We start from the raw sequence: 21,798 nt of genomic DNA, 5'->3' as shown, positions 1-21,798 counted from the left end.
GAAAGTCTGAATCTCACATCTACTGCCTCAAATCCCTTCTCCTTCTGCCAGGAGCTTTGCAATTTGGCTGTCATTTTAATGCAAATGGTGTTAGGGTTACCAAACCAAACATGGGGCTATTAATGCCTCAAAGCTTCACTCTTCCCTCTAAACTGGGGGAACTCAAGAGTCATGCTATTTCCAGAATTTAGTAACAGACAAGACCCTCACACTAATATTTTTGATTATTAAATGAGTGCTCCCTAGAACTTGCATAAAAGTGTTTCACCCTGCAAGAAAAATTCAGTACTATTCAATATCCCAGCTATGGGTCCAGAACTGGAGGCAACTCACATTTCTCTGAGTTTTTATCTGAAGGAAACACTGAGCCACTCCCTCTGGGAATGGGTAAAATCACTGCTAGACACTGGACAGAGCTCCATAAGGGTGTAGTTAGTACAACAGTAATTGTATTGCATTGCTATGAAATGTTTTTGATCAGCACAGGGCAGTTTAAGCTGTGGGCTATGAGCTCCAATTCTCGTTTTTGATAATGTAAATGTGGATTCGATTGGCATCCAGGGAGGGAATGGTATGAAGAAAAACTTCTAAGAGAAACAGTCTGCTATAGCTTAGACATGAAGGCTTTTGGTTTTATGCACCTTTACACCTGACTCCCATTTAACACTTACCGGCGCCAGTTCAGTAGATAGAGCAACAACACAAACTGCATTTGGATTTTCATGCTCGAAATGTTGAGACATTCAGAATTCAAAAAATCTTCTCATACTAGAAGTTATACTGAAATAAATATTTCCAGCAGCATTTGAGAGGCTCCATAAGAGTGGATAGACCTAACATGGCCCAGCTGTCCTAGTTGGTTATGTTCCCAAAAAGGCATACATGGCACACACACCATGAGTTTGTACAGAACAGCTCAGCAAATATGTGATATGCCTGGCAAAAATGTTTGCTCTGTGATAGTGGGTTTGCAGGTAGTATTGTGACCATATCACAGTGCCCAGAGGGCCCTGCTGACCACAGACTAAATGTTTGAGAGATGCTAACGTGCAAGCTACAGCAATGTGTGCCCTGCTACATTTGTGGAGGCAGCTTTTCCATGGCATATTTCATTTTAAGGCATGATATTTTCTGCTAGAAAGTTCAGGTGGAAATAGCTGAGAAGACGGATCAGTACTACAAAGGAGGTAGTACACAAATCACATGCACCTGTGACTCTGATTAGCAGCCTAGGAAGACATGTAGACATGCCAGGGCATGATGGAGTGCTCTCAGATCAGCTGTGTATGTTGCCAGGAGAGGTTGGTCTGACAGAAGGAATGTTCACTGAAGTCCAAAATAAAGTCACAAGAAATGTTCACGCAGGTGCCTGAAACACTAAAACACCTGATCATCATGCCAATAACATTAACCATGGCAAGTGAAGCCTCTAAGATGTCATGTCTGGATTGCCTTTGAGTACTTGGCTCGCACTTGAGTTTTGGAAGGGTGAGAGCATGCCTTGGCTGTGCTGCTTGTCTGAGAATACTCCTGTATCACCATAGTGAGCTTCAGGAAGAAGGATGAAGGACAATTTAGGAAGGAGAACAAGGAGAAAGTGGCTGGCAGTTTATGGTCAAGGTATTTCCTCCTTGACAGTTCCCCTTGTATTCTTTTTGTATTTTATCACTGGTTAAGACTAGTTTTCTTTTTCACTCTTACCTTCATCCCAAAAACGAAAAAAAAAATCAACATTCTTCTGTGTTGAAGAAAACCATTTTAAAGGACAAGAGGAAGAGATTTGTGGTGAGATTTTATAATGGTAATAGTAGTAATAGGTGTTAGTTTTATGTTTTCATGTTACAGCTGTATTTCAGGTTTAATAGCTCAAATTCCAAACAGATGAAAAAACAGTTTTTCAAGGTATCACATCAGACACAATTCCAGTTCAGTTGCTGATTATTAAAAAAAAAATGAAGGTGGCTGAAATTTGTTAAATCACTTGCTGAGCTTGCAATTTTTTACTTTAAGAATAACGTGGGCTTTCTTTCAATCCAACAGAAAATTAATTTCAAAAGGCAAGGTTACTATTACACTTATTTTTTAAGTATGAATCTTAATGCATTCTGGAATTAATGTGTTACCCAGAATTCATTGCAGTTCTTTGAGGTTTTGCTAAAGTAATGGCATTTTAAAGTACAGTAAGCTTTATAGAGAATATCTGACTACTGAGCCCTGGTACATAAGGTCTTTCAGGATTTAATGGGAGTAACTGGAGAGACTAAAACTCTATACAACCTACTCCTACACTGGTCTTGGAAAGGAAAACACAAGCAACAAGAGCCAGGCAAAGAGAGGGCAGGACTGTAGCAAATACAGCTTTACACTCTATCCAAAGAGAAGCAAAACTTGTAGGACTCAGTGGAATCTTCTCAGAGTCCGGGTTGCTCTGAATGAGGGCAAAAGCTGCTTCAGTCTTTATTCAACAGAACTAAAAGCACAGAAAATTAAATGGAGGCTACCCTTCCCTTCTATACAGTCTCAGTACATCTGAGGAGTAGCTCTTCTACCTGTCTCCCTGCTATCTTCTCAGACAAGAGCAAAAATATGAAGGGAAGAACACAAGAGCAAGTGGATGCAAGTTAAAAGCCCTAAAATATAACTGCAAACCCTACAAATCAGTCTTAACCTTTATAGTGAATCCACGTCATTAAAAATTAACTATGAATACTGGATCTTTCTTATATGCATGTAGCTTGTGGCTAAAATCGCATTTCATTACACTCAGCTAATTGTACCTACATCTAATTAAGATGAAAAATGATGTGATGTGTAAACATCCTTCAAAGGGCAGCATGTCATTGGAATCTGATGTGATGAAATCAGATTATAATTAGAGGTAGTTATGTTTCTTTCTTGGTAATTTTTCTGTCTGCTTATCTTTCTGGGAAAGGACTTCTCTCCCATTGAACACAATGAAGCACCTGCATTTCCCTTTGGTAACAATCCTACTAGCACATGTACCAGAGGACAGTAATGAAAGTGAAGGTCCAAGACTCTGAGTCATGACCCCTGGCAGTTGTAGGTAGGAAAGCTGAAGAAGTTGCCACTCACAAGGGCTGGAGCAGGCAGTAAGCACAGTTTAGCTACACATGCATCATCAGCTAAGGCTTTCTACCACTGTACGGTACAGGCCTGTTACCACAGTCTGAAAGCAGTGGTATTTCTGTTAGCAGAGTGGGTTGTGAACCACTCACAGACAGATCACCTTTGCAGCTACTGCTGCTGTCTGGGTGATAACCTTTAGGAGAGATGCACAGCTGAGAGCTAAGGGAAACAACCTACACATCTCCCCTAAACTGAATTTGAAAATCTCATGAACCATAGATGCTACATACACTTCCCAGGTCAGACAGAGATAACCAGTGAGATACTGAACAAATAATCCTTCACTCCAGTTGCCGTATCTGTAAAATCAGCTTTCACATTTATTTGCCTTGAAGGAAGATTAAAAGGTTAAAATTATCAACATTTGCAAAGCACCTTGAAGAAAGTATTGAAGAGATACAACTCCACAGTAGTACCTAGGAGTCCCATGAAAAAGTAGTCTCTTTTGTGCAAACTTCTTTCCAAATCTTTTGCAATACCACATTCTGATAAATCACTACCCTTTCTGAAATCACTGCCTCTCACACACTACAGTTAAGACTTGTTCTTAGAATAAAAGGAAGCAGGTGAGTTAACCTAACAGGCTAAAGAGTAATTTTCCTGGTGTAAAACCAACGTTACAGAGAATTAAATAAAACAAGCTGTCATTTATCTTCTAACTGCAGTGAAGAAACTTACAGAAGTGTTTCCTGAACTCCTGGACAAACTGCGCAGAGTAGAACAGAGGGCACCAGCAAACAATATTTCTTCCAGCATTCAGCGAATCAGAGAGTTAATTGCTCAGACCAGGAGTGTGGCAAGCAAGGTAAAACTTGGATGGGACTTTTGGTTACTAGAGCTGATAGAAATGCATCTTACTAGGAGCTCCACTTTCTCATTTTCTTGCACTATGTTAGAAGCTCAAACCTTGACATGGTCACCTCCCAACGACTGGGTAAACAAAGTACCACGGAAGTCATTAAAATCTTTACAGTTGCTATTTGCAAGCAATTAACATTATCGTAGTATTCATGGTAGACTACTGCTACTGCAGTAGAAACTTTCATTAAGGAATTGGCACAGAGTTAAAGATGGCTGCAAGAACAAAACCATTTAAATCTAAAACTAATAGGTCATTACTCAGCTAGCAACATTAGTTACAAGCAGTAGTAATTATGGCAATTTAATGCAAACTTTTCTGAGATGACAGTATTTCTCTTTTTTTCTTTTGAATTAATTTTCTGCAGGGTAAGTGAATCTTTGGCTTACACATATTTAATAAAGAAAAACACTTCCATTATCATACATAAATTATGACTGATTTTTCTGTAGCAAGAACACCAAGGTCAAAAATTAACACATTATATTTGAATGCATTCAAAGAAATAAAAAATTCAGCGCATTATTGTATGCTCACAGTGCTGGAATATGCTGTCTACACACATTACTTCAAAAAAAGGAAAAATCAGTATGCGTGCAGTGCTTTACTGTTCTTTAAATGCATTTTGTCATTCAGGCTTATTGTGCTTAAACTTGAAAACATTTCAGTTATGTTGAAGGTATTCTGAACTAAAATGAACATGTTTTAATATTTTATTAGCAACTCATATATATCACTATAATGTAAGTAATATAACAGGATTACTTGTGAACAGAAAATTGGTCATACCGCTCCCAAAGCAAAGAAATAAATTATGGGTAGAAGTTTTATAGCTATGTAAGAATTTCATTAGATGTCATACATAATGATGTAGCCCTGATTCAAGTAGACACATATCTATGTCCTACTGAAATTTAATTTACTTTATGAATATGCTTAGGCACAGTTAATTAGGAGCTTTAATTAATTTTAAAATTAATTCCCTTCATGTTCTTTACTGTGTCTTCCAGAAGTGATTGTTATAAACACACAACTTTGCATGGCCAATATAAAGGTGCCAATTCCGCTCTTGCTGTAAGCAAGGCTTCTGGATAAGTATTCTTGCACGTTTACCGTAAGTAATGTTCCCAGACAGCAATAATGTGTCTCACTTAGCACCCTTATAACTGCAGGTCCAAGTTTCTATGATGTTTGGAGGCCAATCAGCTGTTGAAGTTAATCCAAAGATCAATGTGGAGGAGCTGAAATCTTTCACTTCTATGAGCTTGTACATCAAGTTTCAGAAAGACAACCCAGAACTGGCAGCATCTCCAGACAGATTTATTTTGTACCTTGGAAATAAAAATGTAAGAGAATAACTCAGCCAATTTATATACCTGAAAAAAGTAAATTTAAATAGGTTTTAAATTCATTTGCCTTTGGTTTTTCTTCTCACTTTTTCTCTGTATTTCCAAATAAGAGGTGTCTGCTATATGCCTGTCATTGATTTTGTAACAAGCAAAGAGCAAGGGTTCCTGAAATCACTGTCCTTGAAACTTCTCACCCCAAACAATGAAGGGTTCTCTCAAAGAAGCAAATTAGATTGCCCATATAGAGTGCTGCTATGATTGTCACTGCTGTGAGCCACACTTGCTATCTCTGCTGCCAGTACTAAAGCAGTTAATGTCACCCACCTGGCTTTCATGGACCAGGCTTTAATCAGGTTTATGCTGCTGACAGCGTCAATTCCAAACCTCTGAGGTCACAGATAAGCAGGTTTCTGTGCCTGTGGCTTGTATTGCTGTTCTAAACTCCGTACCTCACTACTTTGAAACACTTAGAAAAGGTGTATGTTCTCACCACCTGTAAGCATTGTGAAATAATTGTTCTTTAAATTGTGGTTCCTAAAAGAAACAAAAGAATCACACCTCACAGGTCAGGTATAATCCTGGAAAGCTGTTACTAAGGAAGGGTAAAGAGGCAGGCTTTTCTTTCAAAGCTTTTCTAAAAAGAGTGTCTAGTGAATATAAATCAAGTGAAACCCCTCTTGGCAGAATATTTAATTGCAGCATAATACCTCAGCTTTAGACAAGTGTTTCTTCTTATTTCCTGCATATGACACTGCATAAATACTGATGAACAGCTTCCCATTTAACATGACCAATTTATGGTCTCATGATCTTGTATTCACCTCAGCCAAAACAGGTATAAGTAAAATATCAGAGACATTTTCTGTACAGTTTTATCTGGTGATAGAAAGCATTTAGAGAATGAAGCTTTTGTTTATTAGTTATATTTAAAGATGTCATTTAGTCTACTAAAGGCCAATCTTTACTAATGTTCTGTATTAAATCTCTTTCAAAGTTGACATCCTTCTCCATTGGTGTTTTAGGCAAAAACTTACATTGGTCTTGCAATTAAAAATGACAACCTTGTGTACATTTATAATCTGGGAGACGAAGGCGTGGAGATACCCCTGGATGCCAAGCCAGTCAGCACCTGGCCTTCTTACTTCAGCATCATCAAAATTGAGAGGTAAAGCGATTCCCCCAAATCAAACAGTTAATAGGAAAAAAAATAAAACAGAAAAGGCTGGATCAGAACTGCGCATCAGGAGTCTTCAGTGCCTGGTTCTACTCCTCCTGAAGTAAATGGAAATTCTATTTGCTTTTAGAGATCCAGGACACAAGGGACTACAGGGTGGGGGAAAGAAAGTGTCTGTGGTTTCTCTCTTCCTTTGCCCCCAGAGTACCAGTCTTCTAGTAAGGAAATACAAACCCTTCCTGGAGTTAGAGGCTTGCTTGTTCTTTTTTAAGTCTAATCAACATGAAACTCTCTTCCCTTGCAATTTCATTCTACAGGATTGGAAGACATGGCAAAATGTTTTTAACTGTGCCCAGTCTTAGCAGCACAGCTGAAGAAAAATTCATCAAAAAGGGAGAGGTTCTTGGTCCTGGCTCTCTCCTTAATTTGGAACCTGAAAATGCTGTTTTCTATGTTGGCGGAGTGCCTCCAGACTTCAAGGTTGGTCAGATAAACACTCCGTATTCAGAATTAAATAATGCAAACTTATCTTGCTGGGCTGGATACACAGAAATGGTTAATAAATAAAATGTCCTTATTTAGTCACTTATCATCTTAGGACTCCATCCTCTAGCCACTGTGAAAACTACTATTTTCTCTGTGTTCATAGATCACAATCATACAGATGATCTGATCCCTTTTAGTTGTCGTTCAAGTTTTCTGAAATGTAATAAGAAAAAAGCTTGCTAGCTGTTAAGTGGTATGCCTAAATTAAGGGCTATTAGTCCAGCTTAACAAAATTTGCAGGCTACCAAACTTTTTCAATGCTAATGAGTCCTCAGTGCTTACAATTTCTCTTTTACAACTGTCACAAAAATGAAAAGTAATATATTTTTAATATTAGGACAGTGGTAACCTAGCAGTGTAGTGATTTGTTTGAATTCAAATTATCATTGGCTTAAATCCAGTCTTCCAAAAGCATGAAGACTTGCATATGCAAAAAATATGAACACAATCGCTTCATTCTAGCTCCTAATAGTCAGCACAAATTAGCACCTCACTTATGTGCTTCTGTGAAAGTACTGGGTCCTCTTTTTGGATTTAGAAATTGTTATGAACAACCCTGGCTATGAAAATTGCATGGCTGAATGAAAACATACTTAAAAAGACTTTCAATATTAAATTCTCTAAGCTAACTAGTAGGTGTTAAAAACACCCAACTACTGTTCCACAACAGCCCTCCTAGCAACATTAAACCAAAGATTAACTCAATACACGTACATATTCTTGAGCTTTTGCATTACCGCGATAACCAGATATATGCCATGGTTTGAATTTTAGACTACTGGGCCCTGGGTGTAAATTGCCTGGGAAAAGGACTGAGTAAGAGTTGCACACAGACAAAAAAGAAGTAATCTGACAAATGAACCCTCCAGGTGTGTTCCAGAGCAGGGCAGGGGAAAGGAGAAAAGTAAAAAGTGAAGGAAAATTGGAACAGGAATGGGAAGAAAAGGATTCATGGAATTGTTTCATAAGCATATAGGTCTCCTCTCCCTTAAGAATGGACACCTCACATTTTCATTTATTAATATACAGTCTTATATGCTAAAAGCTTTTGCCCTTTCTTCCCTGTTACATACATTGTAAATATGATATGTACCACTTACCCATTACAAGTCTCACACTTAACAAATTGAACAGAAGAAACAAAAGAAAAAAAAAAGGAAACATGATCATTTAATGTCATGGTTTAAGCCCAGCTGGCAACTCAGAACCACGAAGCCACTTGCTCACTCCCCCCCTCTTCCTCCTCTTGCGCCCAGAGGGATGGGGAGGATAATCAAAAGAATGCAACTCCCATGGTTTGAGATAAGAACAGTCCAGTAACTAAGGTATAACACAAACCACCGCTGCTACCACCAATAACAATAATGACAAGGGAAATAACAAGGAAAGAGAATACAACCGCTCACCACCCGCCGACCGATACCCAGCCCGACCCAAGCAGTGATCTAAGTCTTCTGGGTAACTGCCTTCAGTTTATACACTGGGCATGACGTGCTGTGGTATGGAATACCTCTTTGGCTAGTCTGGGTCAGGTGTCCTGTCTCTGCTTCCTCCTGGCTTCCCCTCCTCCCTGGCAGAGCATGAGACTCACAAAGTCCTTGGTCAGAGTAAATATTACTTAGCAACAACTAAAAACATTGGTGTTATCAGCACTGTTCCCATGCTGAAAGTCAAAAACACAGCACTGCACCAGCTACTAAGAAGGAGAAAAATGAAAAATGACATTTACCAAATATATCTGTGCTGCAGATAGGGTCTCATTTTCTCTTATAGCTATGCACATTCTGCACTGCTGTCGTACCATTATTATTATTATATGGAAAGCACAATGGAAATAATGAGAAGCTGAAAAAAAAGTTACTGGCCGTGATCAGACTCTGAAGTACAAGAGGTGTTATTAATATCATGTCTCTTGTACTTCAGAGGTGTACAGGGCAGAGTATCTTAACATTAAAAGAATGATTCACGAGCTCTGCCAGCTTTATTCTTTTGTATTTTTCCCCTCACCAATGTGGCTATTTAAATTCCATTTGCAGTGACCTTTGTTAAAAGGAGTTTCTATATCCTGCTAACTATTCAAAATAATACCCATTGAGAATTAGCCACTAGTACAGACTTTGAAACCAAGTCTTCTGGGCTTAAAGATCTCATTTCTCTCTCTTTCATCATGGTATGAAATTATTTTTCTGGTAGTGAAGGGTGCCTATACATTAGACATGAAATATCTACTGAGAAATTCAAATACATTGAGCAAGACCTGTGATTAGTCAACTCTTAACCCTTTTCCCCTTTTCCAAGTGTTCTCCCTGTAAAATTACAAAAAGAAGTTTTTGTTTGCAGTTGCCTTACCTGACCTATTGTTCTCAGTGCAAGACCATTTACGTGCTCTATTTTAATTTACAGCACAATGGCCACATCATTCCAAGGTAGCATCATCCCATTTGTTTCAAATACGAAGAGCACAGACAAAACTGACCCCAGGCACAAATGCTTCTGTGATATCTAAATAAAGAGTGTGACTTTTCTCCTTTTACTTTTCCTTGCCCTCTGCACAGCTCCCTCCTAGCTTAAACTTACCTGGCTTCATCGGCTGCCTAGAACTGGCTACCCTGAACGATGATGTGATCAGCCTATATAACTTCAAGCACGTCTATAACATCGACACCACCACATCGCCACCTTGTGCCAGGTAGGGAACCGTCACATCGTCACTCTGCTCCTCTGGTTTGTTTCAAGCGCCAGTCCGGGTGGTTCATTCCTGGTTTAGATTACAAACGTGAGGATGGTATTGAGTTGTCCAGAAGGAATCTGGCCACTTTTTAACTCCTAGTTGTGTCAACAATCCGAATTTATATATGAGATTTGGACTCGATGATCCTTAGAGGTCCCTTCTAACTTCAGATATTCCGTGGTTTGCTGCTGTCTTCATCACTCTCACAGCCTTACACCTTCAAGGGGGAAACTGCCATGTTAACTGGGGCATGATCTAGGTTCCCTCCTTACCCCTGCTGCTGGCCTAGGACAGGACTGCTCCTGACTCGAATCCTGTCATTGCAGCCTCAGCCAGTTAGCCCCAGTGCACCCAGTTAAATTTGCGTGCAGTCTTATCCCCAGCTAGCAAAGGTAACTTTTGTACAGATAACTTCCTGTACAGAAGTTAACTTTCTGCCATACACTCTTAAACCCACAACAGAAACTTGTCAGATAAGCCACTCACAAGCTGGGAAATGCAGCCCCTGAAATACAAGTGAACGGCAACCATGTTGTTGTTCATTTAGCACAGACATAGCAGACATTTTGTTCATATAACAGGCAACAACAGTAGAATCTCTCTATACAAATTATAGGAGACAAACTTGTAGCTCTCACTGGGAAGAAATGCAGGAGGTTGCTGGTACAGAGCAAATGATTGCTTCCCCTGACACTCTCTCAGGAAGCACAAGCTGCAGCTCTCCAGGATAGTCCATGCAGCAAAGCCCAAGCTCAGCTGAAGGCCTCAGAGAATTGAAATGGGTTTCTGCACAAACTGGGCAAGCTCTTAATAGAAATATGTGTATCCTCATAATGAGGAGGTGTCGTGGGCCTGCATGACAAGGATGAGCAAAGCATTTACCTGTCCTCTACATATAACACAGGACAAAAGTACAGTGTGATGATGAAGGAGTTAGATACACCTTCAAAGCTACACACCAGTTTTTAGTGAAAAATCCCAGAAAGAATTTGAAAGAAAATAGTCAATCTCACTGCTGCCAGGAAGAAGCAGCAGTTCAGAAAAATTAAAGGCCTTCAAATTTCTACAAATTAAAATGGGGATATGCCAAATATTACTTCCCTGCTTCCTTTTTCATAGAAATAAGTTGGCTTTCACCCAGAGCCGGGCTGTGAGCTATTTCTTTGACGGCTCTGGCTATGCCTTGGCAAGAAACATTGAGAGAAGGGGAAGATTCAGCCAGGTGACTCGGTTTGACATAGAAGTTCGAACACCTACAGACAATGGATTGATCCTGCTGATGATTAATGGGGTGAGTACCAAATCCTGCTGGTATCCTTTATCCATGAGAACTACATGTTGCCTAGTACTTAGAATATCATGGAAAATACAAACTGCTTATGTACTGAAATTTAAGTTCTGGAAAGAAGAAATACTTTTGTGTTCATCTCAAGTACATTAGGAGGGAACTGGAACTTGATCTGCAAAGTCCCAAGGAAGCTGAGGCCCTGAGTTGGACTCTGCTCTCATCCAGAGACAGTCAGGATTTCAGGCCAGTCACACCCTTGTGATGATACTTTGAGAGAGACTCCTTAACTTTGAGTTAAGCCCAGTAGTTGCCCCTTTATTTAAAAGTGAATGCATAGTCAAAGCAATAGGAAATTTCTGCAAGTAACTCCCATTAAGCAGGCACTTTGTGGTAGTTGGCACTTTATAACAATGTCTGAGGGTACACTAGAGTTAAATATTTAAGTTACTGAAAATAGAAAGTAGCCAAAAATAAAGGCTTGATCCAGATATCACCAGCTATTTAGAGGTTTGAGGGCGTTTCAGACTCTGTAAGGGCTTGAAGAAAGTAGACTCCACATGCAAATAAATATCCTCTGAAGATAAACTCTGGTTTTTTTTTTTTTCTGTGGGAATCTACACATCAAGCTCCCAAGCCCTCTATGGGTTACAACTTGGTAAAGCCACAGAAAACATTTTACTATGTAGATGTGCTCCACAGATGCACGTGTGTTACAGTGGAAACTGCAATCAAGTTGGATGTTAGCTGTGGAAGACCATGCCTGCACACAGGCACCTTTAGAAGGACTGTGTAAGCCAGCCCATTATTCAGTTCTGCAAAGGCAGCCCATAAATATTCTGGATGTAATCCCTGTTTCATTTTTAAGCTGTGCAAAACAAACCCAAGTGGCAGTTTCATTTTAAAGCACTAGATTAAAAACCTACTTTTGCTACTTTAAGTAATGACTTCTGAAGGTGGACTTATTTGTGTCAGAGACAGCAGTACTTGGCCTGCAGTAGGTTTTTGAGAATTATTGTTCCCATGTTTCCACTAGGCATGGGAACAAGAGGACGAACACTAGGATAGAGGACAAACATTAGCTTTGAAAGCATTAAACCAGATGCACAGTTGCTGTAAACTGTCTTTTCTGCTTCTTTATGTTCAGTTTTGGAACAAGGCTAATTCTATGGTACAGATCTTCATTTCAAGCACTCCCTAAAGGTTTTCTAAAGTACAGCTCCTGTTTATAAAGTTTAAGTCACCCAGCCACAAAACAGAAGCCAAACTATGAAGCAGGAGCAGTCAGGAAATCCAAAAACCAAATACACAGTAAATACACTCTAGCTATTTCTCAGCCTTCAGCAAATACATCAGTGCTGATCAGGGCTGTGAGAAGATATAATCCTGAGCTATTACATGCATCCTGACAGAAGTTGCTCATGCACATACAGCCATCCTAGCACGACATTCTAGCACTTTTTCCAGTATAGCATCTTTCATTTGGGGCATGTGGTATTACTAAGACAGTAAATAGATGTGTTTGCTTTAGGAATATGTTGCTGGCAAAAGAATATTGATATTACTGTAATACCAAATCCTATTTCTACAGGAAAACAGTTCACTAAGTCTTCAAATAAGTGCTGTTCATCAATTATGTGTGCACAACTATACGTACGCATATATGCATCAAAACAATTCAGAAACTGTGCTACAGTATTGCAAATAAAAAGACGTCTTCCCAGCATGCTTTTCACAATGACAGACTCTCGTAACACTGTTTATTTTTTTTATTACTGCCACAATCATAGTGGTTTTCTGACTGCTGGTTTGTTTTATACAGAGTATGTTCTTCAGTCTAGAGATGCACAATGGTTTCTTGTACCTCCGCTATGACTTCGGTTTCAGCAGCGGTCCTGTGCTACTAGAGGACTCCATGAAGAAGGCTCAGATTAATGACGCTAAATTTCATGAGGTAGAGATGTGGTTACAATCACAGCCATTTGACCAACTATTCCAGCAGTTCCAAAGCAGCCATAACTTGCTCCAACACCAATGAAAGGAGAAAAGTATGAGGGGCCAGATGATGATGCAGTGAGCAGGCAGAAGAGTAGAGCACCCACATGCCTGCCTTGCATGTGAACAAGCACATGCAAGTCCCACCACTACTGAGTGGTAGAAAGGGAAGGCTCTCCCTGCCCTCCTGGTAAATCACTGCTTGTGGACAGATTCCTCATCTTACTAGCCAAGGACAGGGCAATTCACATGGGAGAAAAAGTGATATTAATTCAAAATGAAATTATATCCAGGACAACTATATCCTTCAAATATACAACTCTCCTCAACTAAAAATGTGTCATTATGTTAACTTGACCACCTTAGTTATTGCATTGCAAGAAATACAGCATTTTTCATTACATGAGAAGGGAAAATTAATTTTATAGCAGTCATTTAAATAGGTATGTAATAAATATATACATATACATTTAAATATGTGTAACTGATAGTGAGAGTAGCAAATCCCTCTCAGTGTCTTGCTTCTCCTGCCATTTACTTGGTGTAAATCCAAAGTCTGATTCCTGATCCACAATGACAGCTACAATTCTGTTCAAAACATTTTAGCAGCGCACAATTAAGCCTTTCACACTTTGACAATGAAAAAAAGTTTGTAAGAAGTATTCCCTAACTTCTTGATAAATCAAGAAAGCACTCTTAAATTATTGGAGCTTATCTGTTTGCTGCAGTGTAGAGTTTGATATGGGGTACTTACATGTGGATTTATTTGGAAGTGAAATATCCTGTGGTTTCAGTCATTGGAGAAATTGTGACATCAAAATAAGCTCCCTCCTAGTAATTGTTGTCAGCCTCTCCCGATTTACAAACAACTTTTTTGATACATGGGAGGAATTTTCAAACAAGAAGATAGAGAGATGCAATCAATTTTGTAAAATCACCATGACAACTTACATAAGATGACATTTTGGGCACTTGTAAGCATACATTTTTCTTTACAGATTTCTATTATATATCATAATTCTAAGAAGATGATCTTGGTAGTAGACAGGCGACATATAAAAAGCGTGGACAATGAAAGAACAGCAATGCCATTCACAGACATCTACATTGGAGGAGCACCTGCTGAAGTCTTGCACTCCAGGTTGGTTTGTAATCATTATCTTGAAGTAATCACCATATTTCAGTTATGTTTTCTGACCTGTGCTGAAGTGCTTACAATAAAACATTTTTCCCAGCCTCAATACTTACAGACAAGCCCTCGGACACCCTTCTAAGTGTCTCTCAGAGCTCTGAAGTACCAAGGGTTAGGCTTGACCCAGCACAGGTAAATTCTACTGAAACTGGTCTAGTTTTAGGGTAACAGACTGTTGCCTTCTTAAACCAAAAATGTCATTTTCAAAGAACACATGAATACACAGAATCACTATTCCTCTTTGCTCTGCAAAAAGTGATCTTTGTAAAATAGCAGTGCACTGGCTGAAGACCCTCTACCAACTGCATTTTCAAATCTAAAGATGGTATTTTTCCTGCCATATCCTTCAGTTCTGATCCACCTCAGGGTCTCTCCTGACCCAAGTCAGCTGGCTCTGTGTAGGTGTGGGAAGAAAAGAAATAGTCTCATTTTCCCATTGTACCATTTGACAGAAGCCAAGTTTAATCTCACCGGATTGTATAACTCTCATTTCCTGCAGTGGGAATCTCTCAGACCAGGGTCATGCTCTAGGACAGCACACTGGCTGCTTGAAGAAGGGTATGCTCTTCTGACAGGCAATATTCATTCCTGAGGTCAGATAGCAAGGCCAGCATTTTCAGAAGGGCTCCAGCTGCTGTTTCAAGTGTCACAACTGCTAACAGCAATACCATCCCTCTTTAAAATACTCTCTATGTAAAAAAAATAAAGGGAAGAGAGCAAATGCTGCACAATAGTTTATAGTAGTGGCAGATCTCCTGAAACCTTTTGTTGTCAGGAGAGCCTGCTGAATCGATAAATAATGTCTGAGACATAAACCACTTACAGATTAAGCTAGGGACAAACTTCATGTAAAGAAAAATTATGTCTATCAATGCCATGCAATTATTTGAACATGCAAACAAAATTGTGGGCAAGGGCGAAGGAGTATGTAATTTATCTGGCCTTTCAAATAGTTCTTTACAAAGGTCTGTCATAAGGGGCTATTAAGGAAACTAGTGGGGTGGAGAGGGAAGGCATGCAGTGGATTAGAATGCAGCTGGGAAAGAGAAAATAGGATGTAAGAGTAACTCGTCTATTTTCCAAGTATATAAAGTCTATAGCATATGCCCAAAGGATGTCTCTTTGGGCTGCTATTAAAAACATTAAGGATCTAGAAATCAATGACAAAAGGATGGTAAAAATTACTTTGGTTAATCAAGCCTAGAGAACACTGAAAAAGCCCAGAAGGACCTAGAAATCTAGGCAGTTAAGTAGCTCAATGGCAAATGAGACTTATTCACAAATGTAGGATACAAGATGAATTACAGGAATTATGCTCACAATTTTCTTGCAAAAGGTTATCTTGCAAAACACCTGGAAGGTACTGTCAAAGCAGTAAAAATAGCATCTCAATAAATTAGTTGTACCAGAAAAAAACCCATAGGCATTGTAAAAATACAATCCATTATAATATTGAAAAATCCATACAGAAATTACTTAAGCAGAGCTACACCTTTGTCTTCGATATTGTACTCAGCTTCGGTCCTCATGACAAGGACAGACAGCAAGAAATATGGTCCAGCTGTGGTGACATCACTTCATTTTCATCAGGAGGCCTAAGTCAGAATTATATCATCTCCTAATGATTTACTACTATCCCTCTACTACTACTACTATCTACTTCTGATATTTATGCTTCCTTTCTCTAGACAGACTTACATTTAATTGACATTGGGGGGCAGCAGCAGGGAGGAAAACTAGCTCTAGTCTCAGAGGATGAGCTTCATATTCTTTCAAAGCACTGTATTGTCATTCACTTCAACAGCACCTTTGTCAATTGTGTTTTTTTCCCAAGTAAATGAATTTGGAAGTACCACTGTATTTTATTTTTCTTTCACCAGCATAAAGCAGAAAGCTATGGGTATTCAAGAGTACTAGGCACTTGGAACTATTAGGAAATGAACTCAGAGGCTTCTCTTTAGGCTAAAGCCTGTCTTCTATTGTTCCTGTTGCTTCTAGAAAATGTTGTTAATTTAATGGCATTTAACAGAAAGGCATATTTGTGGCATTCAGCCAGTCACATCGTCAATCAGAGTAGAGATCAAACATTGACTGATACCTCACACTTTGATCCAAATTGCAGTGAGGACTGCAGGAGCCTTCCTGTCTACTTTGTCTTCCTGCTGATTCCACTGAGGGGCAGATTAAGCCCCTACAGCGCTCCTCCTCTCACCTTATTTCAGACATGTATATTTTTGCTATTCCACTTGATGGTCTGTTATTGCCGATTTAGAAAAATAAGCATTTCCAGAGCCTGATTCATCCCTTGTGTTTCAATGTCTACCTTAGAATGAAATAACTCATAGACAACTAGCACAGAAGCAGATGTCGACACTGTCAGTATCATCTCATGTGAGGTGAGAACAATCCCACTGTTAACATACATCCCGTCAAAAGAACAAAAACTGTTTACAGGTTGCCATGTCAAAACTCCAGATTTCACATTCATTCCTGTATATTTGTTCCCTAGTTGAAAAACTTAGAGCAGTGAGGAGGAGCAGCTGCGATACACTGATGTGCTCTCTACCTCAAACCTGACACAAAAAGGATCCTGGAAACCCACCCACTGCTCTCATTTACAGTTACGTAAAAAGCTGCTCATCAGCAAGCAGCATTTACTTTTACTTCCCTGACCTCCATTACTATTGTTTGTTAAGAAAGAGATCCATTTGCTTTCAAAGGCAAGAATGGAGCTTGCTCGTAAAAGCAAGACAGGAAACTAAACCAGAACTTCTCTAAAATAATAAAAAAATGAGCTAGAACTCGATTGATTTTCACTGAAAGTGGGTAGAAATACTTTTTAAAAGCATGTATTTTTATTTCAGCAGCTATTTTTATCTTCAGAGATTTCTTCTCTGAACTCTCATATATTTTTCATTATTAAAATTGGTGCATTTTGACTTTTCAAAACTCATAATTAGTTGTTTTACATAAAGATGCAGGAACTGGCCACTAGTGAGGAAAATGACTGAGGGTCTTCTAAGTCTTATAGAACACCTTGGTGACAAATGTCTGTTCAGAAAGGCAAGGGCTATCTAACTGCAGCTTGTTTGGCATTGTTTTCCTACAGCATCAGCTCACATCTGGCAGGAAGTATTGGCTTTAAAGGCTGCATGAAGGGTTTCCAGTTCCAAAAGAAGGATTTCAACTTGCTAGAAGAACCAGGAACCCTGGGAATCAGCTATGGGTGCCCAGAGGATTCACTGGTAAGTATAACATCATGTGTGAGATAACAAAAAAATTTTGTCAAGGGACTCACAGCTGAGCTTGAGTTTTACTCCAAATAGAAAGTCTTCAATCAAGGAATTGACAAGGCACTCACTGACTGCGGGGGGGAGATAACTGTGTATGTTAAGTCTGGTGACATACTACCCAATTTTCACCCCGAATTACAGCATGAGGTGTTTGACTTCATATTCTTATCATATGTGAGAATGTAGCTGAATCTGAAACAAATTGTGTGCTATATTCTGAAAGGAAATATTCCATAATTTATTTTTTCTCAAAGAAACAAGGAGAATTGTCTTCACATGCGTCCTAATACAGATGTATGAAATGAAAAAGACAGCAAGATATTCAAATGAGTTCTCCCTTTAAGTCAGGCCAGCTCTTCCTTTGTGATACACAAACCAACTGTACCAGCACTAACACTGAGAAAATTGCCATTTCACTTTTGATCCCTTCTATCATTCATGATTTGTCCATTACAATGCAAAGCTGGCAAATCTAAACAGTGTTTGTGCTCTTTATCTTACGGCTATATCTATCCAAAGCCATGTTGTGAACCTGTGGAGATGAAGGACCCCACCACTTGTAGGACTCTTCACACAATCTCACCTTCTGTCAAGGAGGAAGCTAGCTGCAATTTACCCCACCTCGAACCCAGTTTAACCCTGATACTCAGAGGATTATAGATCACCATGTCCAAAACCCTTCCACCCTACCCAAGCACTCAGTGCAGCACACAAACTAATATATCACATGTTGAGATGGTGGCTCAGTGCCACACAGCTCAGACATGGACTTGAGCCCCCTGTGCTTCTAAGTCTTCATGCTCACTAACATCAGCAGGCTTAAGATGAGGCCAAGAATCCCAGGAAACTGAGAATGAATTGGCTACACCTTCTTAAGACTTTCACAGCATGCAAGAGAAAGCCTGTATGAATCAGGTTAAGAAACACAGGAAAAATCGAGGAATAGAACTGAACTGGCAGCATCTTTAAAAAAATAAAACCACCCAAGAAATAGCCTCATTCTTTTTATGACTTGAATGTTTTCTGAGTTTTATCTGTAATTTTGTTTTATGTAATATGCAGATGTCCCGCAAAGCATATTTCAATGGAGAGAGCTTCATTTCATCAAGCCAAAGAGTTTCCCTCTTTAGTGAATTTGAAGGAGGCTTTAATTTCCGGACATTGCAGCCCAACGGGCTGCTGTTTTACTATTCTGAAGGAGTGAGTATATATTTCTTTTCAATTAGTTTTCTTTTATCATTGCATTGTTTCCCAGGAGAATACTAAAGGAATAATATAATTTCTCACTTCATGGTTTCATAACAGAGAAGGCAATCCTCAATGTAGAAGCATCCACTAATGACCTCATTTTCACAGCTCGCATTTGATCTACAGATGAAAACTAGCAATGCTTAGACATTATTCTGATGTTGTGAAGAGAATTTGATCATATGCCTAGAATTAGTATGTACCTGTGCTCAATAAAGTCCTTGGGGCAGAAATGCACAGTGGATCTTGCAGTGCTAGACAGCACTGCAATCCCTATTTGGACCTGTAGGTGCTACCAACGTACAAATGACATTAAGAGCCTAACATTTTCCATCCACGGACAAACCCCTAGAAGCAAAGAGAAAGCTTGTTTGAATTAGTGGGATGGTATTTTGAGCATTGGTGACTTGACAGAAATCAGTCAGAAAGCCGCCTGTATTCCCAGATGGTACTTAGACTGGGAAAAGCTGCGCTTAAGAATGTCTCTGTGCAGCTATGGGAAGCCAGACTGCTCTAAATGCCCCCTTGAGAGGTGTGATGTGGGCAGAAATATGGACTTGCACTCCCAAAATGGTGTGTGAGCCAGAGTGATTCCAAGATCCTGCAGGCCCAGACTGACATCTGTAGCAAGCATGAGCTCTGATGACAGAACATTTGCAACCACCCCCAAATGTCTGTTCTGCCACTCTTGCAGACCATCAGCAGTGCAGCAGGGAAGGCCGTATGACACTAATAACCACTCCTTAACTTTTACATTTTACAGTCTGGAGTATTAGCTTAAATTGAGATCAGTAACCATGTTATCCACATTATTTGCATAAATGAAGCCTTCTGATTTTAACTCAAAAGCTCTAATCCTATGAGGTGCTACTTAACAAATGGAGGTTCAGCTATTTACCGCTTGATAGAATGAGACATGATGATTCCTACCAGTGCAGAGAGGCAGTGCTTGCTTTAATGGAACATAGTATACCTGCTACAACACAGGATGGTTCAAACTTCAACAGGGGAAGTTTAGATTGGATATAAGGAAAAAATTCTTTCCTGTCAAGGTGGTGAGGCACTGGAATGGGTTGCCCAGGGAGGTTGTGAATGCTCCATCCCTGGCAGTGTTCAAGACCAGGCTGGACAAGGCCTTGGGTGATATGATTTAGCGTGAGGTGTCCCTGCCCATGGCAGGGAGGTTGGAACTAGATGATCTTAAGGTCCTTTCCAACCCTAACTATTCTATGATTCTATGATCCCGGAAAGGAAAAAATATATTTATCTTCTGCCAGTGGGAATCTTGCAGTAACAGCTGCTCTATACAGTACCAGGGGTACTAGAAACACAAATGAAATGCAAACACCATACATCCGTGCTAGATGGAAGGAGCTCATATGAGTTACAGGAGAAAATCAGCAGGAGAATTCCCAGAATTCAGGCTTAAAAAAATAGTAAGAATATCAATTCTAATGAGATTATCTACTATTTTGCTTCTCAGTATACCTTTCTGCAAATAAAGCACAAATGGGGAAAACAGCAGGAAGGAAAATACAACAGGAAAATGCACAGAACTGTTAATTCTTCTGTTACACTTGCTTATGAAGATGGTTTTGTTTGTATTTCAGTCAGATGTATTATCCATCTCTATGGACAGAGGTGCTGTGGTTTTAAATGCAAGTGGAATAAAAATTCAATCACCAGACCGAAATTACAACGATGGAAAAACCCACTTCATTGTTACTTCTGTCACCCCAGAAAGGTAAAGCTGGCCAGCATCTTTTGTTCCCCATCTTTCGAATATAAATATTGCGTATAAAGCACACTATCATTCAATATTCACTTTCAAGGTGTTGTTTATGTGGGGTTTTTTGAAGTAGTATGTTTCACTGATCAATCCAATTAAAAAAATACGAAGTCAAAAATCTGTATGACGGAAAACCAGCCAGCTTGGCCTTAGCACGAGATGCTGGGAATTTTTAGTAAAACTAAAATCATATTTTCCTCTAAAAGCTTAGTCCTTTTTTGTCCTCAGGTATGAAAGCAGTTTAATATAATTTAAGACTAGCATGAGATTAATTTTTCAGCAGGATTGATTGCTGTATTTGTTAAAGAAATTCCAAATTGACCCTGAAGTAATAGAGACATCTTCACAAAAAGCATTCCTTTGGGATATATACAGTGGAACATGTTTGAAATATTTTTAGCACTGACAGACACAAATGTAAGACTAAATACAGTAGTAGGGAATAAGTTTTCATATATGCTTCTTAAAAAAATTGAAAGCATTTGTTTTGTTGGTTACATTATACATAAAATTTTCTTAGAGGATCAAATAATCAAAGCATCTTTCTTCAAGAATCTTGTCTGTGCAGATACAACCTGGTGTTACTCAGATTTCTAATGGAAATAGAGGTTTGTACCTACAATTTCTGACACCCAAGAAACATAGTTTGAAAAGCTGAAGGTGCGAAAAGGTGCTTTGGAATAGCCTTGGGGACTGTCATGTTTCCCTGAGTGCTGAAGTCTGAACTTGCCAAACAAAATCAATGTCTGCTGCTTTAGTTACACTATGTTTCTTATTAAAGCAATACAGTCCTTCCTGACTTCTGCAGCAATCAATGTGTTGCAAAATGAGATAAGGTAAAAAAAAATAATTTGTAAGTTCAAACATCAATGTACTGTGATGAAAGAGAAGGAAAAATGGCTACAGGTATAAAGAAGGATTAGCATATGCTTAGATCTTGTATTACCCAAGTGGTGGCTTCATCCACTTATTACCAATCCCTTAGTTTATCTGTCTTCACTGAGTGGACTGTATTTTTTTGGACTTCACAACTAAACCCACGCTATTATGAAATCCACGGGCCTCTGCACTCAACTCTGGACTCATTGGGTTATTGCACTGCTACTTGTTGCACAGCTGGAATTCTTCTGTTGCACAGCTGGAATTCTGTCTTCTTATGACTTTGAGCACTACCATTCAGTAATATATAT

The 21,798-nt window shown here is 39.2% G+C and overlaps 1 protein-coding gene across 1 annotated transcript in view; it reads left to right on the top strand.

Annotated features, from left to right (window-relative positions):
* Positions 1 to 21,798, top strand: part of LAMA4 (laminin subunit alpha 4) — a 102,559-nt gene that overhangs the window by 69,198 nt on the left and 11,563 nt on the right. The window contains exons 18-28 of the mRNA XM_057413197.1: positions 3,813 to 3,952; positions 5,179 to 5,352; positions 6,378 to 6,520; positions 6,847 to 7,009; positions 9,631 to 9,764; positions 10,926 to 11,097; positions 12,914 to 13,045; positions 14,085 to 14,227; positions 17,388 to 17,523; positions 18,634 to 18,771; positions 20,430 to 20,563. Coding sequence (XP_057269180.1) covers positions 3,813 to 3,952; positions 5,179 to 5,352; positions 6,378 to 6,520; positions 6,847 to 7,009; positions 9,631 to 9,764; positions 10,926 to 11,097; positions 12,914 to 13,045; positions 14,085 to 14,227; positions 17,388 to 17,523; positions 18,634 to 18,771; positions 20,430 to 20,563 — 1,609 coding nt within the window. The remainder of the gene's footprint in view (positions 1 to 3,812; positions 3,953 to 5,178; positions 5,353 to 6,377; positions 6,521 to 6,846; positions 7,010 to 9,630; positions 9,765 to 10,925; positions 11,098 to 12,913; positions 13,046 to 14,084; positions 14,228 to 17,387; positions 17,524 to 18,633; positions 18,772 to 20,429; positions 20,564 to 21,798) is intronic.

The sequence above is a fragment of the Pezoporus wallicus genome, unplaced genomic scaffold, assembly GCF_028554395.1.
Source record: "Pezoporus wallicus isolate ANWC-B61680 ecotype Strahan unplaced genomic scaffold, APGP_CSIRO_Pwel_v1 contig_7505, whole genome shotgun sequence".
Taxonomy (NCBI): Eukaryota; Metazoa; Chordata; class Aves; order Psittaciformes; family Psittacidae; genus Pezoporus; species Pezoporus wallicus.
Note: the sequence above shows the minus strand (reverse complement) of the source record. Positions and strands in the feature narration are given on the sequence as shown.